Source organism: Microcebus murinus, chromosome 5 (genome assembly GCF_040939455.1).
Source record: "Microcebus murinus isolate Inina chromosome 5, M.murinus_Inina_mat1.0, whole genome shotgun sequence".
In the NCBI taxonomy this organism is placed as follows: domain Eukaryota; kingdom Metazoa; phylum Chordata; class Mammalia; order Primates; family Cheirogaleidae; genus Microcebus; species Microcebus murinus.
In genome coordinates, this window is record NC_134108.1 from 81,726,649 (window position 1) to 81,748,653 (window position 22,005).

At 36.6% G+C, this 22,005-nt stretch overlaps 1 protein-coding gene across 1 annotated transcript in view; it reads left to right on the forward strand.

Annotated features, from left to right (window-relative positions):
- Window positions 1-7,784: 7,784 nt before the first annotated feature.
- The window catches only part of LMBRD1 (LMBR1 domain containing 1), a 107,343-nt gene continuing 93,122 nt past the window's right edge, over window positions 7,785-22,005 (forward strand). The window contains exons 1-3 of the mRNA XM_012779846.2: window positions 7,785-7,999; window positions 12,144-12,320; window positions 19,518-19,578. Of these exons, the coding sequence (XP_012635300.1) occupies window positions 7,925-7,999; window positions 12,144-12,320; window positions 19,518-19,578 (313 nt within the window). The 5' untranslated portion in view covers window positions 7,785-7,924. The remainder of the gene's footprint in view (window positions 8,000-12,143; window positions 12,321-19,517; window positions 19,579-22,005) is intronic.

Below are 22,005 nucleotides of genomic sequence, written 5' to 3' on the forward strand. Positions count from 1 at the left end.
ACTATTCATTAAATGGAAGTGGGTCACCATAAAAGTCTTTTTCCCCATCGCCCTCAGATTGAGTAGGCTGAGAGGAAGAGTTGGCCTTGCTGTCTCAGAGGTGGCAGGAAAGCAGAAGAAAAATCGATGTATAAGTGGACCTGCGCAGTTCAAACCTGCCTTGTTCAAGGGTCAACTGTAAATGAATTTGTTCTTGATGGTCTAGATTGGTCTGATTCAATCAGTTGAAGGACCTTAAGAGCAGAATTGAGGTTTTCCTCAGAAAGAAGAAATTCTACCTGTGGACTGTCAATGTCAGTTCCTCCCTGACAGTGTCCAGCCTGCCCTTCCTAATGGCTTGCTCTAGGGGTTTCAAACATGCCTACCCAGCCCGCACAATTGCATAAGCCAATCCCTCATTTTCTCTTCTCCCCTTCTGGTTCATTTTCTCTGGTGAGACCCTGACAGTATCCTACCTTCTTCCTCTCTTTCTTTCACCCTTCACAACTAGACTCCATGTCTTGAAACTTAATCTTTTTTACCATCTCATAAATTTATCTTCTCCTTTCATATTGACAGCCTCTGTTTAGCTTCCATCGTCTCTTGCCTACACTGTAGCAACAGCGTCTCAACTGACATAAATTCCTGCTTCAATTCTTCCCACCTCCTCCAACTCAGCATTCAGTATATCCTAAAAGGACTTTTGTAAAATGCAAGTCTGACTATTTCTCTTCTAGGCTTTTAAAATACTTCACTAGTTCTCATTGACAACAAAATGATGCCTAAGTTTCTTAGTGGGGCACATACATCCATATATGATCTGTTCTCTATTGGCTCATTCCTGTCACTTCCACACTGATCGCTCAAGTAACATTGAACATGATGTCACAGGTTTCTGTGCACAGGTTGTTCCCTTGATAGGATATTTGCTCACTCTCCTCCGAGTCTGTTTGATAAACTCTTTTTTAGTCCTTAAAACCTAGTGGGTGAATATGATTAACAATTTATATATTTATATACATTATATTTTATATATAAGTACATATATATATTTTCAAAGAGCTAGGGAGGATTTTGAACATTCACAACACAAAACAATGATAAATGTTTGAGATGATGGCTATTGTAACTCCCCTGATTTGACCATTACACATTTTATACATGTATCAAAATATCACTTTATATCTCATAAATATGTATAATTATCAGCTAAATCAGCTAAAAAGAGAAAAAAGAAAAACAAAAAACCTAGCCCTATGTTAACTCCTTCTAAAAGTTTTTACTAACCCCAATGAATATATTTCATATTTTTAATTAAAAATATTTTTTAAAATAGGATTCAGATATAATAGTTGAAATTTACATATTTATATCATTGAAAACAATAGAAAAATTTACAGAACATATTTGGCAACAAATGAAAATGTAAAGATAAATGTCTTTAATCTATTAATTATTTAAAAACTTAAAGATCATTTTAAAATTATTTCACATTAGCTACAGATATGGTTATCTATACAAGAGCTACTTTCACCTCATAAATTCTAATAAGACCAATTGGTTTTATAAAATTTTATGACCTATAAATCATTAACATGTGGGAATTGGATACTAAAGGTTACACTTTGAATTCAAATATAAGCTGAGAAATTCTGCACAGAAATGAAGCAAACAAAACTACACTATGAAAAAGAATAGATGAATAGCTGTTTGAGTCAGGAAAGGAACCCTATTGTTAGAAAAAAGAGCAACACATGCTAAAAAAAAAGCTCCTTTTGTTAAAATTATTGAGTGTGCCATGGATCATTCTTAAATGTCATAAATTTAAAAGTAGTTTTTATTATAATTTCTACTCATTATGAACTGACTTTGACATTACCTTATGTTTGAGTTTTATGTGCAAGTTTATTTTTTATACCTGAAAGTTCATAAACACCAAGTTAAAAAAATTATACAATGAAAACCCTTGGAAGTATTAAATGATATTTTAACTGTCTAAACTATGAATAAATCATTTCTTTCATGGCCAGAAGAAAAATCTTATGAATAAAACTAACATGCATTACCAGTGCATGTGGAAATACTTCCATTAGAAGTTTATAAACTGTATCCATTAAGAGCTTATAATTGTGGAAATATAGAAATGCAAATTTCATAAGTCACATTATGATATTGTGTGCAATCTAATTCTAGGATGACAAATTGGAAATTTGCTTCTATGTCCATAAATCAAAAACATCCAAACATTAACATTTCAGTGAAATTTTCTCGTTAGAGGTTTTTGTATCCAATGAGATAGATGAGCTATATTTTTTAATATACTTTATATATTGGGGCTCAAAAAGAGCTATTTTTATTTTGGATAAAAAGAATGTAGACCATAAATATTTAATTTTTCATAGATTGGCTCTTGTGGAAAAACCCCTGGCTCCTTAGTGGGTTATATACAAATGAACAAATGTTCTAGCAGAACCAAATGGGCCTCTCAATCATATGTGCCTATTACCTTTTAAACACAATTTTAGCCTTTTCACAAAGAAAAGAGCACACTTCTTAGGGTTGTGATGACCAATTTAGTTAGATGACAGTGGAAGGATTAGGGAGGAAAAGGAAATAATGTAGTATTGGGAATGAAAGGCAGGTGGGCTTAAACTTCCCCAAGCCCACATTGATGTTCACTCTGCATCATTGTTAAATCCTTTTGACAGAAGATTAAGTATAGGTAGTGCACAAAACACAATAGAAAGCTAAATTCTAAATCAACACATTATAGATCAAGACAGACATGTGCCAAGTCACTGGGATCTGAGGCCAGTAAGGCTTAACTGTAACCTGACAGAAGGAATTAAAATAGCTAAAGAAAGAATTTGTCAATCAGAAGGAAGATTATCCATTAGCAATAGAAGTACGGACAAAATGACAGTTGGAAAGTGGAAATTTGAGGCTTTCCAAGTGTTTTATTTGGACTTGGAGAGTTCAATGTTTTCATCCAAGAATGTAACAAATTTGAACAATTTGATGTATAATAATCAGCTATTTTTTAAAAAATATCAGTATGTTAATTAACATTCATTGGTGCAATACACATAGTTTGGATACATAATTAAACTGTAGTCTAAATATAATTTCAGGGTATAAACCACATCCATTAGTACAGTTCCTATTATGAAGTTAACTTGACTCTTTTCAGGGGTTAAGTTCTGAAGTCATTTCTATAGGGCTCTTTCCGGTTCAAGCCCTAGTTAAATCCCTATGTTCTGCTTAGTGGTTTTTGGGTTTTCAAGAAGATAACAGGTTTTTTCTTTGTCTTTTTTCCCCTCTTTTGTGTTTCATTGACATAAATTTGTCTTCCAGACTTCTTCTTTTCTCTTAATTAATATTTTCAGTATTCTTTTTGGTCTTTCTACCAATTCCTATGTAAGAATTTTATAAATTTATCTTCTTGTTTATATCAATTGATCATAATCCCTCCTTTGGTTTTCTAAAAGCAGCTCATAAAGGGATTGAGATACCATTCTTATACCTCCTGGTTCCCAAACTCACTGTAAACTCCCAGCTCAGGGAGGGGAATCCTTAGAATGCTATGGAGGTTAAGGGTGAGGAAAGTGTTTTTGCTTCATCAACTCTTTTGAGAGTTGAGAGTTGAGAGTTTTGACATCTATATGCAGGAGATTTTTCTTTTTTTGTTCTATCTTTGTCTGGTTTTGGCATCAAGGAGCTTTTTCTATAGGCTATCAGTGCTTGGTCTGGTTTTCAACGGGAAACTGCTCCCCAACTTTCTGTTTTTCATATATTCCTGGTCTACGCCAAGAGAATTCTCAGAAAGGCTTCCTTTAGTAGAGGTTGCTGCTTCTCTCTTTAACTCTCCACAGGAATAAGCACATGGATAGGGTGATTTTCAGGGACAGTCCACTAAACCCTTCAATATGAATTTAATGGGTTCACAGTGTGTGTGTGTGTGTGTGTGTGTGTGTGTGTGTCTAGGGGTGGTATGAGGACAAGCTAATCAATACCCTTTCTTCACCAAGATACTCCTCAGAACAGGTTATGTCGGCTCAGTACTAGGTACTTCTGTGTGTCATCCAGCCTCAGCAATTGCAACAAGATATAGGGCCTCTCCCAAAATTCAGCTCATACCCTTCAACTTTAAGTGTAATTCTCTTCTGTGTCTTCCCTCAACTGGCTTTAGGGGAGGAGAACTATTCAAAAGCTGAGGGATAGAGGAATGAAGAAAGAATAGCTGCTCCCTAAAGAATTTTGCTTTCCTATGATGGCCACTAGCTCTCTTAATATAGCCAAAGAAGGGCTTTGTGGGATACCTTCCCTTATTAAATAAACCCTTTGGGGTTGATTGGCTTTTTATAGTCTTTGAATTTAAATTGGAACAGAGTCCACAGAAATCTTGGTACCTTCCCATGAGTTGCTGGTAGGGGATAGAGTAAGTGCATTTAATAGTAACTACAGGGAATCAGTAACTATTGGTTTTTTACATCCTCACTGAACACATTAGAACGTGCATACAAAACCCCCTAAAGCTCTTAAAGGGAAGTAACTTAGGGTAAGAGGGATTGTGTGAATTTATAAGAACCATTTCTGTTTCTAAATTATTTATGCCTAAAATATTTATAAATGAGCATGCATTCCCTTTGTAATTATAAACAACCTCCTGGCCACAACTTTTTGTGACCACAGCAGCACCCGTGAGTGAATGCTCATGCAGAGTGGTTGTGTGTGTTCTAGGGGTTAACACTGTCACCACCTTGGTGGAGAACAAGAAGGCTCAGCTGGTGGTGGTTGAACATGATGAGGATCCCATTGAGCTGGTTGTCTTCTGGCTGCTCTGTGGAAGATGGGGGTCCCTTACTGCATTAACAAGGAGAAGGCCAGGCTGGGGAATCTAGTTCACAGGAAGACATGCACCCCTGTCGCCTTCACACAGGTTAATTTGGGGACAACGGAGCTCTGGCTAAGCTGGTGGAAGCTATCAGGACCAATTATAACAACAGATGTGATGAGATCCGTCATCACTGGGGAGGCAAAGTCCTGGGTCTGAAATCTGTGGCTCACATTGCCAAGCTGGAAAAGTCAAAGTCTAAAGAACTTGCCACTAAACTGGGCTCAAAGTACACTGTTGTTCTCTGTACATAAAAATAATAAAAGTTATCCTTCAAAAAAAACTAATAAAGATATTATTTTTAACAAATTCGGGTCTGATTCAGAGGCTTCTTAGCTTTAAGAACTTCATTCACGAGAATGTGCTCAGTCCTTGCTGGTCTGGTCTATATGTTAAACAACTAGTACATCCTGGCTAGACTTAATGGAGAGAGAGTTGATATGCATGCCTCTACCTGCCTCAATGCCTTTTTCTTCACTCTCTTTAAGTGTTGCTGATTAAAACTGCTACTCTCCTTGTAACTAGCCACTCTTATCAGCAACACAAAGAAATAAGGCTTTTCCAAACTGAAAATAAAGCCACTGCTCAATACTACTTTTGACCACTTTTGTGGTCAGAGGCAGCAAAGGGAATAAACCAATTTATTAAGTGAGCTGAATTCCATGGAGGGCACATCAGATATTCAAAAGTTTCAGTTCAGACTCAGTAAAAGCTCCAATGTCACATATAATTTAAAGTGGTGTGGAAGATTTTTGTCTTTAATTCTTTGTCTCCTTCCTAATTATGTGCAGAATTAAAAGGGATTCAAGAAGGATTTATTCTATAACTCTTGGACCTCTCACTAAATAAAATTTCAATAAATGAATTAGAGACAGAAAAGAAACTGCTAAAGAGATTTCCTTAATGAGAACTGTTGCAGATTTGTGGAATCCCAGCCTTAACCTCAAAGAGTGGTGTGTGTGGTGGGGGAGTAGGGTGTTATCCTCATACCTTTTTAACCTTAGCCTAGTAAGAGAGGCCTCAAGGGAGCAACTTGGAGACTTTGAAATATGGCGCTGAAATCGAGAGACCTAGAACACTGGTGTCTGAGTTAGGCCTGAGAGAACTGTAGTCAACTATGGAGTTGGGGCTGACTCCCTTAGGGATATCCAAGAATGGCCGATTTCTTTGATGGTTGAATTAGAAGAATGCTGCTACATTGGGATTGGCCTGTACTCCCAAATCGGTGCATGGTATGTATGATCATTTCCTATAAAAGGTATTTGGGGGAGGGGGAATGGGGAAGGAATGGCCTGGAACTGTCTTAGACCTCCCCTTCAAGCCAAGTGGGCTTCTAGAAGAGGATCAGAAAATTTCAGCAGGAAGGTGCTTCAAGTGCCAGCAAATGAGAAAGTCATTTGGGCAGCTAGTAAAGTTTTATTCAGTCAGCCATTCCTGCAACCTGGTGAGGATTTCTGCTAATCAGACTGCCCATTCTGCCTTGGGCACTATGGACAATATGCTCTGGGAGTAATTCTAAGTAAATACCTGGAATAGAGATGTCTCTGCCAGGTGCAGTGGCTCACGCCTGTAACCCTAGCACTCTGGGAAGCCTAGGCGGGAGGATCGCTCAAGGTCAGGAGTTCGAAACCAGCCTGAGCAAGAGCAAGACCCCATCTCTACTAAAAATAGACAGAAACTAATTGGCCAACTAAAAATATACATAAAAAATTATCCGGGCATGGTGACGTGTGCCTGTAGTCCCAGCTACTCGGGAGCTGAGGCAGGAGGATTGCTTGAGCCCAGGAGTTTGAGGTTGCTGTGAGCTAGGTTGACACCACGGCACTGTAGGCTGGGCAACAGAATGAGACTCTGTCTCAAAAAAATAAAAAATAAAATTAAAGAAAAGAGATGTCTCTACTCCTTTTAAGTAAACATGTAAAAGAGAAGTCTCCAAAGATATGAATGTACTACAGAAGAAACAGCCAAGTTCAAACATCTGCAGGTCTAGAGGGCTTAAAGTCAGTTTATGATGGTACCAGTTCACATTAAAACTATATGCTCTCCTATTCTCTTTTTCCCTTCTCATTCTATCCTGGCAGGGAGGACTATCCACCACCTCCCATCCCTCTTCCCTTCTATAGGCTTCTAGCCAAAAGTAGGGCCTAGGTAGGGGATAACTTATAACCAAATAATAAATTGGAAAGACATGGTGGTATTTCATTTATAGAATTGTGTTTTGACATCACAAGCTTGTTTAATTTGGTGGTTAAATATGCACCCATACCCCAGTGGACCTAGGTAAATCATCCCAAGAATTCTCTCCTTCTGCTTCACTAGGAGCTTATGGCTGTGTCTGTTTTGTTCACTTATGCATATTACAAGAGCCTCCAATTTCATTATGAATATGTTCACAAACTCAGATAACTTTAGTGTATAAAGCCATCATAGAAATTCACAGGCATGCACAGATCTAAGTAAAAAGGCCATAACATCATGGGATAAGTTAGTGCCCAGCGAACCAGTTATCCCGGTTGGGCACCACTGCCATTTGGGCAGCTGATAAACTTTCATTCAGAGTCAACCATTCCTGCAACCTGAGGAGGAGTTCTTATAATCACACTGCCCATTCTGCCTTGGACACCCATGGACATACTTCGTTTGGGGGAATATGTGGAAACTGTTAAATTTGGCTTGGATCTTCAAGGCCACCTGGACCATCCTTTATGGAGTTGGCAAGCTTCTCCAGCCAATCAGCTTAGGCTGAGTCAACTATTAAATAAAAGGTTGCCATGCTGTGAGACAACACCGTACTGTGCAGCCCTCGCATCTCAGCGAGCGCGCGATGCGGCAGCGTCGTGACGTCATGACGTCCCGGACGCACCCCGCCGCTGAGACGTCCCCGTCGCCCCGCCCCGCCCGGCTCGTCGCTCGTAGGTCGAGTCTCCTTGGCAACCACTTGCTCCGCCCCCTCCACCCTTTTAACCTTTAGGGTGTGCGGGTGCCGCTTCCCTCGCACTCTCTCCCCTTTCCCCCTCCCCTCCCCCGGGTCCGTAGGGACCGGAAGCGAAGATGGCGGTGGAGGCTGCAGGCGCGGCTTCGGCGGATCTGGTGATCGGCTGGTGCATATTCGGCCTCTTACTACTGGTAGGGGAGGCGCTTGGAGTTTTCCCAATGTTTGGGCTGGTGGGAGGAGGGAGGGGCCGGTCCTGTTCCTGGCCGCTCCGGGTCCGGGAGACCCTTCCCGCCCCGCCTTGGGCTGTCAGGGGCTCCTCTGCGTCCCAGGAGTGGGCGAAGGCGAGGGCGGCGCTTGGGAGGTGGGGGGCACTGATTTCCGGCCGCTTTTGCTTTCCTTTCACTGTTGACTTCTAATGTTGCTGGTTTCCTTTTTCAAAACTCTTGCCCTCATCCCCCGACCTGGGCGCCGGGGCCGGTGGGGTTTGGGGGCGGAAGAGACCCTCGGGGTTGAGAAGGGTATGGTGGCCCTTGGTCCCCCGTAAGACGGGAGCACACGGAGTAGGGAAGCAGCGCCGAATCTTTGCAAGTTCAGTAGGCGCTGGCGTCGTTTGACTTGTCTCCTTCTCTGAGATATGTCTTTTCCCATGTTCCCTACCCTTTGGGGTTAGTGAGCCTTCAGCCTTCTGCGCCCATTGTGCGATTCTGCCTTGGTGACGTGAGTTGCTCGTTCTAAGTGTCACCTTCCTTTCCAATCTTTTGATAGGTGTAGAGACCTGTGTAGGGCAGGGCTGTATCCCTTTTCATTGCCAGTATCAAGGTATTACTACTACCTGGTTGACCTCAGGTGTTTTCTTTTCCAACCATCTTACTTCTGCTTACTCAATGAGAAAAACGTACATTGTAAATGGTCCAAAGTGGCCTGGTTATTACTTCCTTACCCCATATTAAAACTCTTTGGTTTATTTGAGAGTTCAGTTTGTTTCTCATTACACCCCTCCGCATTCTCAGAATCTTCTCTTGCCTCGTTATCTTTATCCCATTCTGTTGTTACCTCCTATTCCAAAGTATTTTGATCTTTAGCATAACAAACACAAACCTTCAGTATGGAAATCAGGCTTGTTTGATTTTACTTTAATTATCAAAGTCCACGAGGGTGTCTTATGTAGTGTGTTCTAGTACATTTTTGCAGCAGAGACTCTACAAAATAATAATAAAAGATTTTGTGAAAAGTTAAGAAAAGGCTTCTCTTCCTACTTCTCTTACTGCCTTCACTCTCAAAGATAAAAACACACTGGTTGTACATTGGAACATGGTTTACTACTTTCATGGCTGAAATGGAAACCCCAAAGATTGACTGTGGTCTCCAGACCTCTCCAGTCCATACTTGGAGAGTTCCTTGGCTTTTCCAGTTTGTCAGATTCAGTTTATTTAGAGGAAAACAAGCAAACATGTAATCAGTACCAAAGTCTAGTGGGGCTCTCTTGGCAGTTATTAATAAGAATCTAAAGTGTAAGGGTTGTGCTGCGAATTGTAGTAGGATGCAAAGGACACAAAACCTGGCCTCTAAAGAGGGTCTGAAGATAGGTGGGAAAACTAAAATTCTTGAAACATGTATTGTAAGTATTGAAAGCCACAGTATGATTTTATAAATGAAGTAGGACTTCAGAGAATAGAGACCAATATTCAAAGAAAGTGAGAATTGCAGTAGACTTTAGATAGATGAGGAAGGGAAACCTTGTAAGTTGGTGATATTACAGCAGAAACAAGTAAAGTGAAAAGGGGATTAGGAGTTTGAAACTTGGATGTTGGAGTGGAAAAAACATTAGTTATGAGGACCATTGTTTAAATTTCTGCAAATCTCCTTAATTCCTGGTTTATTAGAAGAGAGCTGGATTTTCATATTTACTTCTACACTCAGTCTTTTGGGATGTTATTTCGGTTTAAGTATATGAAGAAAATCCAGTCAATGACATATAATTGGAAACAGAAGAGTACTTTTTTCAGATAATTGTGGAAGCTTCTTGAAGGTTAGTTACTAAAGGGATCTGAAACCCTATCAATGAATTTTTTGTTCTCTGTAACATTAAAATCTATTAGTCCATTTTGCACTTTGGATCTTTTACCCATGCTTGATTTTATAACATGGTTTTACCATGCATTGGTCATTTAGAAAATATTGATTCACTGAGTTACGCACATCTCTCAAATATGGATATATTTTATTACACAATATCAAAATATCACATTAATTAAATCATCGTTGAGTTTGTCAGAAATCATCTCCAAAAACTCTTAAGTACTGAGAAGTTGTCAGGCTCATAGTTGTGGATACAAGCTTTTCAAAATTCTGATTTTCATTTGAAAACTTGAATTTTATCATTGGTAACAAATACTGTCAGTTTTTCTTGAAGTTATATGTTCCCTTTGTTCATCTGACAAAATCTGACAAATACTCATGTCTCAGTTTGTCAGTTCTTTCAAGTAATAGTGGTGTCCCTTAGAAAGAGTGGCTGGGTTGGTGCTTTTTCAAGGTGCTTATCCTGGAGACAGCCATTATGCCTTAGGTATGTAGCAGAAAGACTTTATGCAGGCTTCATATTTTACCCCACAAAGTATTAAAAAAACTCAAGGGTTGAAGTTTAATAATTTTTTTACTGCTTCATCAAGCACAGTCTTAAGTTGATCTTTCTTTGAGTGTGTGGTGGTGAAAAATGAAATGACTACTGGAGCAGTTTGGTGCCATTGTCTTGATTCATGCAAATACACCAGTAGTTTTACCCACCATAGCTTGAGTGCAAATGTCAGCACAGTGAAAAAAGGAAGATGACATCATAGTATTATGAGAATAGTTTTCAACTTTTGAATTGCCATTAAGGGTTCTGGGACTACCAGGGGTCTGGGGAGTTTACACTTTGAGAACTGCTGGCAACCAACTGCTAAAGAATCAGGACGTGAATGTTGCCTACTTTTGTGATGTCAGACACACAGAATGGACTTCAGTTTCTTCCTTGCATAAGGAATGGTTAGATTTGGTTCCTCATGCCTATAATCTATCTATTAATATGTTTACGATATCAAATCTAAACTAGCTCCAAGGTTATACTACCTTTAAATTGTATTTCCTATTAATGTAAGAGCCAGTTTCCATTTGGTAAAGCAAGTTTATTGCAAAAACTCCTTAAAGTGAGCATCACTTGGGAACTTGTTAGAAATACAAAATTTACAGCTCCAGCCTCACTGAATCAGAATCTGCAGTTTAACAAGATCCCAGGCAGTATCTATGCTCATTAAGTTTAATAAACATACATCTATTCTCATTCCTTCATCTGCACTAATGGTTATCAATTTTGGCCACTCATTAAAACCACCTGGGGAGTTTTAAAAATCCCAGTGTCCAGGCCAATTAAATCAGACTCTCTTTGAAGAGGTTGGAGGACTCTCTTTCCTTATAATTGTTAGTTGTATTTATTTTCTTTTATAAAATGCTCTAAGATGTTATTTCATACGTCATTTAAAAATAATCACTACTATTTGTTAAGCAGTTACTATGGCCAGGCACTATGTTAAACTCTTTACATTGCATTTAATCCTTATGACCTGCTATGAAAGAAGTGTTCTTATTCCCATTTTATAGATGAGGACACTTGGTTTATTTTATAATATAGTAGCTATTGATGACATAAACAAAAAGTTATTAGAGAATCTCAGTTTTAAAACTGTAAAGGGTGTCTGAGACCAAGAAGTGTGGTCTCTGGCTTAACTCCTTTTCCACTGGAAAGCTCTTTTTATTTACATGTATTCATTTTCAGTGTTGACTTTTCTTTATTTTAATGCCTTTTAAAATTTGAATGATAGTAACATATGTTAATTGCATGGTGATTACTGGCAGTTAATCTTTAGCTTAGTGGTAGTCTTGAACTGTCATAACGGGGTAGAAATTAATTTTTGTCCAAGTTATATTCTGTGATACCTCAGTAATAAGCCTAGGATGAGACAACTTCTAGTTATATCTCCTTTAGGTTGGAGAGTTCCCCAGGGAAAAAGTATTCAAAGCTAGTTATGGTGATGATGTTGTGTGAAATCATTAATGGTTGTACCGTATTTGGTGAGGAAAAATATTAATGTGTAACTTAGCTCTGTTGTTAATACGTGTGTGTTTGTACCAAAGTGAAGTTGTACAGCGTTCATGAAATAGGCTTTGAAAATTCTAAGTCTGGAACAAGTTTATAAGGTATAGTGGACTTTCCTTACACATCTAAAAGAACCTTTATTTGACCTCAGTGTAAGAGAATATATAGGGTGGTAACAACAATTTCTTTTTGTTTTGTTTCAGGCTATTTTGGCATTCTGCTGGATATATGTTCGTAAATACCAAAGTCAGCGGGAAAGTGAAGTTGTCTCCACCATAACAGCAATTTTTTCTCTAGCAATTGCACTTATCACATCAGCACTTCTGCCAGTGGATATATTTTTGGTTTCTTATATGAAAAATCAAAACGGTACATTTAAGGTAAATTTTATACTATGTATTTTTTTTTCTTTTCAAATTTCTGGCACTTAATTTTTAAGTTTAGCAGTCCAGTATATATTGTGTTTTATTTTTGTACCTGGGAATAAATGAGAATGGAAATGCAGCATAGAGGCTGTGAGAATGTGACAATTAACATGATAGACTAGAAACAGACTTATAACTGACAACTGTTAAACTCAACAATCTTGCAAATATGAAGAATGCCTTTTGTTAGATGGAAAACATTTTAAGTATTCTCATAACTCCCTTGAAGCTTATTTGATTTGATTTGCATTAATGCAATAAATAATTTAGAAGGGCTTTTGTTAGTGGCAGATCGAAATTTTAATATGTTTCATATTGAGTAACTTAAGTCAGTATGGTATAGTGGAAAGATTACTAGACTGGGAATTATAAGACCTGAGTTCTTGTCTTGACTCCTGACTAGCTAGCTATCATTGGCCAAATCACTTAATTTTCTGGACGTCAGGTTCCTCATTTTAAAAATGAACTGTGTGGACTGAAAGGTTTCTGACTGCTCATTCAATTATGCAAATTACTTTTAAGTTTCTTATTAGCTTATGCTTCTATGAGGCAGAAACTGTGTCTTTGTTATTGTATCCCCAGTATCTAGCACATAGTACTTAAATATTTGAATGGAATAGTATTTCAATTATCTCAATAATACATGGTTACAAAATAACTTTCTGAATGGGCCAAATGGACATAAATCATTTGAAATTGGGCCAACTGGCATAAATCATTTGAAAATATTTTTGTCATCAGGTTTAGATATATTCTGATTGCTGTGAAAACTACACATTTTTTTCTATAGTTCAGCCATTCATTTAACAAGTATTGATTGTGCCAAACCCTGTCCTAATTATAAAAATAGTAACTAACATCTATTATATATTTACTGTGTGTCAGATCCAGTTTTTTAAGTGTTTTAGATATATTAACTTCCTTTGATCTTTCAACCGACCCTATGAGGCAGATAGTATTGTCTGTGTTTTTAATGGGTGAGAAACAAGGTACAGAGACGTGAAGTAACACAGCTTGTAAATGCTGTTGTGGGGATTTGAAGCTCTGCAGTCTGGCTCCAGAGCTCTTAGTTCTGAGATTTCTTGGGAAGATGGCCTGTTAGTAAATATAAGATAATCTCAAGTAGCTCAGTAAATAGGATGCATACCAGTGTCTAGTTTTTTTTTTTTTTATGCTTAATTCACATTTTGTATTTTGGGCTGAACATTTTAGGAGAAAGTAACTATTTTTTGTGGTATAATTGGGTTTTCTCTGCTTTTTATTATTGGGCCAGAAGTAATACACCTTTAATAATTTTGGACATAGATAATTAAGTGGTTAATCTTAACATTATGAAGTCATTTTCTCTGAGAAATGTCATTTTAGAATTTTATAAAAAATGTTTATTTAATTTCTTTTGTCTCTGTATATATATATATATATATATATATATATATATATAGCTGTGTTTCTCGGATAAAGGATTTTTACATTTTAAGAATGTCTAGATATTATTTTTATTTTACAGCAGTGTAGTATAATTCCAATTGTACCGTATATAATGATAAATTTTTAGGATACTTTCCTTTCTAAAAGCTATTCAAATAGGCAAGTATATATGTATGTATATATATATGTGAGTATTTTGATAGAAGCACTATAATATCTCTTGTATAATTATTGTTTGAATAGGAAATTTTTTTAGTTTTAGATTTTAGAATATTTGATTTCTTTAGATTTTGGTGGGGAAATGTTTTTATTTTGAATTTTCTAGAGTATTTTCATAAAATTATGACCTTTGTCTTAGATTAAGTAGTTGTTTTGGGTACATGTGTAAATTAGTCACTTTCTGGGTACTAGTTTTTTTTTTTTTTTATTTTGTTGTTGTTGTTTTTTAATCTATGAGATTGCATTATACCTGTTAGCAAGATTTTAGGAATCCATTCACCAGAAGCAAAAATATTACCTATAAAAACTTAGGGTCTTTTATTAAATGTCCCCTAGTAGAAGAAAATACGTAGCTGTAGTTAATGTACTTATTTATATTTGTTAAATCAAAATGAGGCACCTTTTAAAAAGTGTTTTAATTTTTAGGGTATTTATTCAGCAATTGTTAGTTCTCCCTTTCTTCTACTTTTCATTACTAAGTTGTTTCTAGTTCTGTTTGTTTTTAGACATCTCAGAAATTAGATAATGTATCCGTTTTTTTCCGGGTACTTTGATACTTTTTTTTGATACCTTGAAATATTCTTTGTATCTGTCTCTCCTCTCACAACTCTTTTGTTTTATGGGGGGAATTAGTCTCATTCACAGGAGTTTTAATTTGAAGCTGGCCTATTTGCTATGTCTCAAAAGCAGAAGTGAAAAGATTTTTAAGAACTTTTTCCTAATAAATTCTGAACAGTATTTTCTCTAGAAAGTTATTGCTGAATTCTCTTCAGGTTCCTAGTGAAAGACAAGGGCAAGTATTTAAGAATTAGTTCTTCAGACTTCATGGCCCAGTGTAAGCTCTTCATGTAATTTTAGTCACATTAAGAGTAAAAAGTACACCACATGGCTTTAATCTATTTCAGCCTTATTAGGATAAATGTACAAGTTGACATTGTTTTCCATGATATTGTATTTTTAGTGTTTATAGTGTGCATTTCTTATTCCTAATGTGTATGCATTCTCTAACTTTATCCATTTCTACCTCAAATATTTTGAGATCTCCCTCTAAGTTAATTATGGACTTTCTTACAAGGTATAATTATTTGGAAACTCAACACGTCAATGATTGCTAACATTTTGCTTAAGAACTAAAGGTGCCCAGGCTTTTCTGTGAGCAGGCAGTCTATACTACTATCTCTATTTTTGTCTTAGTTACTATTCTAGCTTTCTCTGCCTTCTTACGGCAGGGGTATGTTTTAATGCCCAAGTTATTTCTGTTGAACTTCCTTTAAACATATGGCATTATTGATAATTCTTGCTAATTTGTTTCTACCTTTGTTTTCCATCTTAATAATTAACTTTTTTTTTTTTTGAGATAGAGTCTCGCTTTGTTGCCCAGCCTAGAGTGAGTGCCGTGGTTTCAGCCTAGCTCACAGCAACCTCAAACTCCTGGGCTCAAGCTATTCTACTGCCTCAGCCTCCTGAGTAGCTGAGACTACAGGCATACACCACCATGCTTGGCTGATTTGTTTTCTATATATATTAGTTGGCCAATTAATTTCTTTCTATTTATAGTAGAGATGGGGTCTCACTCTTGCTCAGGCTGGTTTCGAACTCTTGACCTCGAGTAATCCGCCTGCCTCGGCCTCCCAGAGTGCTAGGATTACAGGCGTGAGCCACCTCGCCTGGCCAAATATTGTTAATTAACTTTTTTAGATTAAAAAAAAGAATCTTAAAGCACAGCTACAAGTGCTCTATTAAACAATCTGGTATAGTAGGCCAATACTTTTGGATGGTGATACAAAGTGTACCAATCAAAAAAAAATTAGAAATTAACACTATGTGAGCAAATATTCTTTATTGTATATAACATATACAAATTTTTAAAAATTAGTAGTTAGGATATGATTCTAAAACATAATATTTTGATGTTCATATCTTACTCTCTCCTCCCCTGATGATTAAAGAAATATAACAGATTCATATTAGTATGAGAGTCTGATTAGGTTGTGGGTAATTCAAGTAGGGGAATAGAAAAGCCAGATAGCTGAGATTACTTGAGATGAGACCTGAATGAGGAGCCAGTCTATTAAAGTAAAGAGCCAGAGGAAGAGAGCCTTTAGAGAGAAGAAAAGGCAAATACAGAGGCCCTTAGGTAGGGACGGATTAGGTTTATTTGGCTGAAGTGTGGTGGTGAAGATTTTGCTTTGGTACATGCTGAGATCCAGAGGAAGGTGGGGCCAGATTGTTCATAACTTTTAAGTCATGTTAATGAGTTTAGATTTTTTCCTAACTGTAATGGGAAGTTAATGAAGGTGAAAGATAAAGGTGACTTGGACTAGAGTAGTACCCATGGAGAAAAATTATTAAGATTGGTATATATTTTGGAGGTAGAACTGCTTGAATTTGCTGATGGATTAGATATGAGGGGTACAGGTGAAGGAAAAAGAAAATTGGAGTGCCACTGCTTCGGGTTTTGTATACCTTAGAAAAAGGGAAACCTGAAGGAATAATAGGGCATATGCATGTGTGTGGGCAAGTAAGGGAGTATAGAGAAAAGAGTTGCATTTTGGCCAGGTTACCTTCAAACTGCCCATTATACTGCATATTTAAGTGGAGGTGTCAAGTAGGGAGTTGAAGCTCTGGGGATAGTTTACAGCTGGAGAGAAGTATTTGGGAACCAACATACAGATGATATTTAGAGCTATAGAGTGACTAGTAGCTGGGGGGAGTCAGCTGGTTTTCTGACCTACTAGTCAGAAAACTTGCATTGGACCTAGGATTGGAATGTTCCTTTATGTAGAGTCCAGCCCAAGGGGAGAGTCTGCAACCTGAGAGGTAAGAAAGAAAGCAGAAGAGGGAGGCTTCCTGGAGATCAGAGAATTTGTTTCAGGAAGAGAGAATGATAGCTTTTCCCAGTGATACTAAGAGGTGAAATGAGAGTGGTAGAGAAGTATGTGTTGATTTTGGTCAGTGTTGACCATGAAGAGTAATTTTGGTGGAACAGTAGGGTGGTCAGGTTGGAGTGGGTTAAATGTGGACGACAGGGAGGTCAGGAAGTAGTGATAGGGATTGCTGACAACTTTTCAGGAAGTTTTGTGTTCTAGGTGAGTAGGAAGAGGGGCTGTCAGAGATATTTTTATTTGTGGTGGTTGTGTGTGTATTTCTTTGTGTTTAATGGAAGTTACCAGAGTTTGTATATTGTAGGGTTTAGTAGAGTGGCAGAAATTTTTGAGAGAGGAGAAAGGGTGTCATTGCAGGTGCAATGTCCTTGAGAAAACTCTTAGAGGGGTTGGAGTTTTCAAAGCAGAAGAGTTGGCCATAAATAGGAATATGGACAATTTGGAGAAAGGATGGCCTAGAATTTGGATACAAATGGAGATAAGTTTTCGATTTGATAGTAAGTTGATTGAACTCCTGTCTTTTGGACTCAAATTATTTAAGAGACCTCTAAGTCAGTGTTTCTTAACTATTGACATTTTGTGCTGGATAATTCTTTGTTGTGGTGTGCTGTCCTGTGCATCGTAGATGTTTAGCAGTATTCTTGGTGTTTACCTATTAGATTACTGTAGCACACTGACCCTTTCCTCCAGTGTCTCCAGACATTACCAAATGCCCCATGGGGATCAAAATAGCTCGTGAGTGAGAACCACTGGTCTAAGGTGAGGTTATTAGGTAAAAGTGAGGAGAGTCATATTGAAGATTTGGGTTGTACAGAGGGTTTCAAAAAGTCAACTTGAAGAATGGGAAAGGGAATTTATATATGTGAACAACTATATACTTATTTCTATGGAATTAATATCCTTTTCCTTTCTTCTGAAACATTCTTCATTAGTATTCTCTATTTAATATTAGTTCTTGATGTCTCACATTTCTTTGGGTCTTAAATAACTCTGAAGTTCCTCTCAAAGTTTCTACTTCGGGAGACAGTAGTTTATAAAACATATCAAGGGCATAGCAGTTCTCAAAATGTGGAAGAAGGAAGGTTCCATAAACTAAGCTCTCTTGATAGTACATCAAATACCTTGGAGGCAAAAGAGTATGTAAAAGCCAAATACACTAATAGTACTTGAGTGATGTTGTATATTTTACACATATTTGTAGGTTTAAAATAGTAACAGTAATACTCTTATTGCCACAGAATTGGCTAGACAGAAGATCATTATAGAGTCAAATATGCTAAATTTCTTTCCCAACCTCCAAATCCATGTTAAAAGGGATACTAAATTTCAATGATTCTTTTTCTTTAAATTACCTTCAGACTTTCTACTTTTAATTTTTTTTCTGAGATTGGGCTTTTGTCCAATTTTAAAGTTTAACTTTTAAGTGATTCTCAATGTGGATATTACTACCTTCTGGGGTTGTTTTGGAAATTGGTGGGAATTTACATAGTGTGTAATAAGTGAAAAGGCATAGATGTAATATTCTCTGGGCCATTGATACACTGTTCTTAATTTGATCATTCTCATCAAAAATCCTTTTAAACTTCTGTTTTGATTCAGAAACAATCTCTAAAGAAGCTTAGTTCTTAGGAGCTAAAGCTTTGATTATGTACATATTCACTTGTGTACTTAAATAATTGATGAACACATTTTCCATCATTGCCTGGAATTTTCTCTAGTGTTTTCCCATTCCGTTTGGTAAGGAGTATTTATACTTTATTTCCATTTTTCTATGTATGGATATTTCTTTCATTAGGATATCCATGAAGTACTGACTATACTAATGAGTATAGGTCTCATTGTTTTAATGCCTACATGTTTTTCTATTTTATGAATGTACAATAATATATTTTACCATTTCCCTGGGCATTCTGATTGTTTTCAGTTTCTTTATTCTTTCTTTCTATATTTTAAAAATATTTTTGGCTGGGTGCAGTGGCTCAGGCCTTTAATCCTAGCACTTGATTGCTTGAGGCCAGGAGTTTGAGACTGTACTATATGCTCAAATGTGTTCTTTCTAAATTACGGATCAGCTTTGTCACTCTGCATAAAATTCATCACTATTTTCCATTGCTCTTCGGACACAGTCCAAAATACTTAGCATGACTCATAAGTCTCTCAAACATATGCCCTGCTTCTCCTCCCTCCACCTGCTTTCTCTTACCTTTCCATAAGTTCTAGTGAATCTAAATTTAACTTCTTGCAGTTCTTTCAAACATTCACTATATGTTCTTTACTCCCTCCTTTACTCCTTCTCACCTTCCCTCCCTCCCTCCATTTCCCTGAGAATATCCTTTCTCCTTTCAGGTCTCAGTATAGTCATTTTTGGGAAGCCATCCTGATCTTCAGTCCGAGTTAGGTGTTTTTGTTGTGTTTCCCCAGAACCATATTGTTGTCTTATTTTAGCATTTATGTATTGAAATCTGTCTATTATCTGTCTTCTACTCCTTAAAGACATAGACCATACCTTATTTGAATTGATAGATTTTAGAAATGCTATTCAGTCATATTAAAGCTTAACTATAATCGTTGGGCAAATGAGTGTTTCATTAATATTTATATTGTTTCCTTTTCATCCTAGGACTGGGCTAATGCTAATGTCAGCAGACAGATTGAGGACACTGTATTATATGGTTACTATAGTAAGTATCCTTCAGTTTCATTTGCTATTTGGGCTGCTAACCAAAATACAGAATAAAACTGCGTATAAACTTTTAATTTTGATATTATAGATGAGATTACTGTTTTCTACACCAGGAGTAAGTAAGTAAGCATTCATTATCAAAATCCTGAAACTTCTTTAACCTATTTTGTTTCATTTAGGTTCACTTGTAACACTTCTTTGTGGTGGTTCAATTCAGTTACTTTAAACCTCACCTCTTTCCTTTTGTTACCATTATCAATTTCCCACACTGGTACTCTGGAATTAAAGTCTCTTGTTTCTAAAATTTTTTTTCTAAGTATTGACAGTAGTAGAATACACTCTAGGGAAATTTGTATCATCAACTTCATTGTACTCTACTTAACCAGGGATAATGTCGGTTGGTCCCTTCTTCCTTCTTTTCTCCTTCCTTTTCTTCCCTAATGTTAGATTATAAAAGTTTTATGAAACATCTAAATGTTTTCAAAATTTTCTATGAATAAACATGAAACTCATGCTTTTATAAAAATGTATAATTGCTGATTTAGTAAAGGAATGCCTTTTTTCAACAATAAATTATGATGTTGAATAAAATTTCAGTAGGACATTAAATTGGAAACTGAAAGAAATCTACAGAAGTTTCTATTGATGGTATAATTTTTTTAAGAGTTTTATTGGATTTTAATTTAGCTGCTTTGGCTCTAATCTTTGCCTGTTGCCCTGATGTAAAGTCTATAGGTCCCATGAAATTCTATTTCTTTGGGGTAGATTTTAGATTTTTATGAACCCAGAGACCACTGGACTAATCCATTGTATTATAACTAAAGTCTTAATAGACTTATAAACTGTATTGTTAATTTATGTAGTTTTTTTCACTTGGTTCACTTGAGAGAATTAAGCCTATAGCAAAGGTTTTCAGTGAGTATTTTTCTCAGTCCTCCTAAAGATAGTGTGTCCTTAGTATCATCTTAAATGCATGGGAAATAAGTTAATCATTACAAACATTGGATGCCTTTAGGGAATTATGGCTGGAATCTCTATAGAATTTAGGTTGTAGTGAGAACTATAACTGCCTTGGAGTAGGATAGTTGAACACTGATCCAGGGAAGAAATTTGTTTGGAAAGCCAAGTTATGAATAGAACATTTCTTGATAACCATGAAATCAAAACAAAATTTAATTGGATAATACTAATCATTGTTGTCATCATGTTAGTCATGTCTATCTCAGCTATGGCTAATAGGCCTTTAGCTTTGGAGTCATGAGTGACCCTCAGCTAGAGCCTGAAATGATTGTGCAGCTTCTGCAATAGTTACTATCCTCAAGCCCAGCCATTTCTTGTGAAACTGCCTATTAGATGTCTTCTGGATCTTGGGGACAACCCAGACTCCCAATAATCCAAAATGCTGTTTTTATCTATCCCTTCTGTCAGATTCTAAGTTCATCCAATCTCTTCTAATGTGTCAACACATTTTCATTGTCTTAACTTTTCCAGGCATTGTGTAAGACTTTCACATTCAACATTTTATTTAATTTTCATGAATATTTCCCCCCTTCCTCCTTTTTTTCCTACCTTTTACAGATAAGGAAATTGATGTTGACAGATGTTAAAAATCACTTTGATAGTGAGTGGCATAGCCCAAAGTAGATCTTATTTCCTAAGCTGGAGCTTCTTACCATTAAGTGAGCTGCCTTTTAATAAATGGTTCTTGGGATGTTACCTTTGGAAATTAATCATTGAACCGCCAGAGCATCTTCAGAAATCATCTGGGGACCTTTTAAGTAATACAGAATGCTAAATCATGTCCAGGGATTCTGATTTACTTTGGTGTGATAGGCAGCCTGGGAATTATTACTGAAAAATTAAAGGTGCTGATTCTGATTTTAGATGCTTAATTAGTAGATTTATATACATACTTTTCTTTCAAAGAGTTACTGATACAGGGTTTTTCCTATACTTGTCAATTTTTTTTTTTTAGGTGCTAGTTTAGATGCTAGTTGGTTTTCTATGGGAGAGAAACTGGTTGAAAAGTTTTAAATTCTTAAAGCTCTCAAAGTAGTTTTAGTTGTTTTATTCATTGAAGATGTTTAAGATTGTCAGCTATTAAATACTTTCAAATCACTGATTCAATTTTATACCCTCACTGTCTTTTTGTATTCCATAATGTTAAAATCCACTGGTCCATTTGTATTTAAATGGATCTTTTATCCATGAACAATTTTTGACATTATGATTTATTCACTTGGAAAATATTGGTTCACTGAATAATACAGGTCTTCCAAATGTTGACACATATCATTATACACTGAAAAACCACATTCATTAATATTACCATTATTCTTATCAGAAAAGTCTTTATATATATTGAGAAGCTGTACAACTCAAGGTGGTGGATTTACACTTTCCAGAATTCTAATTTTCTCATGAA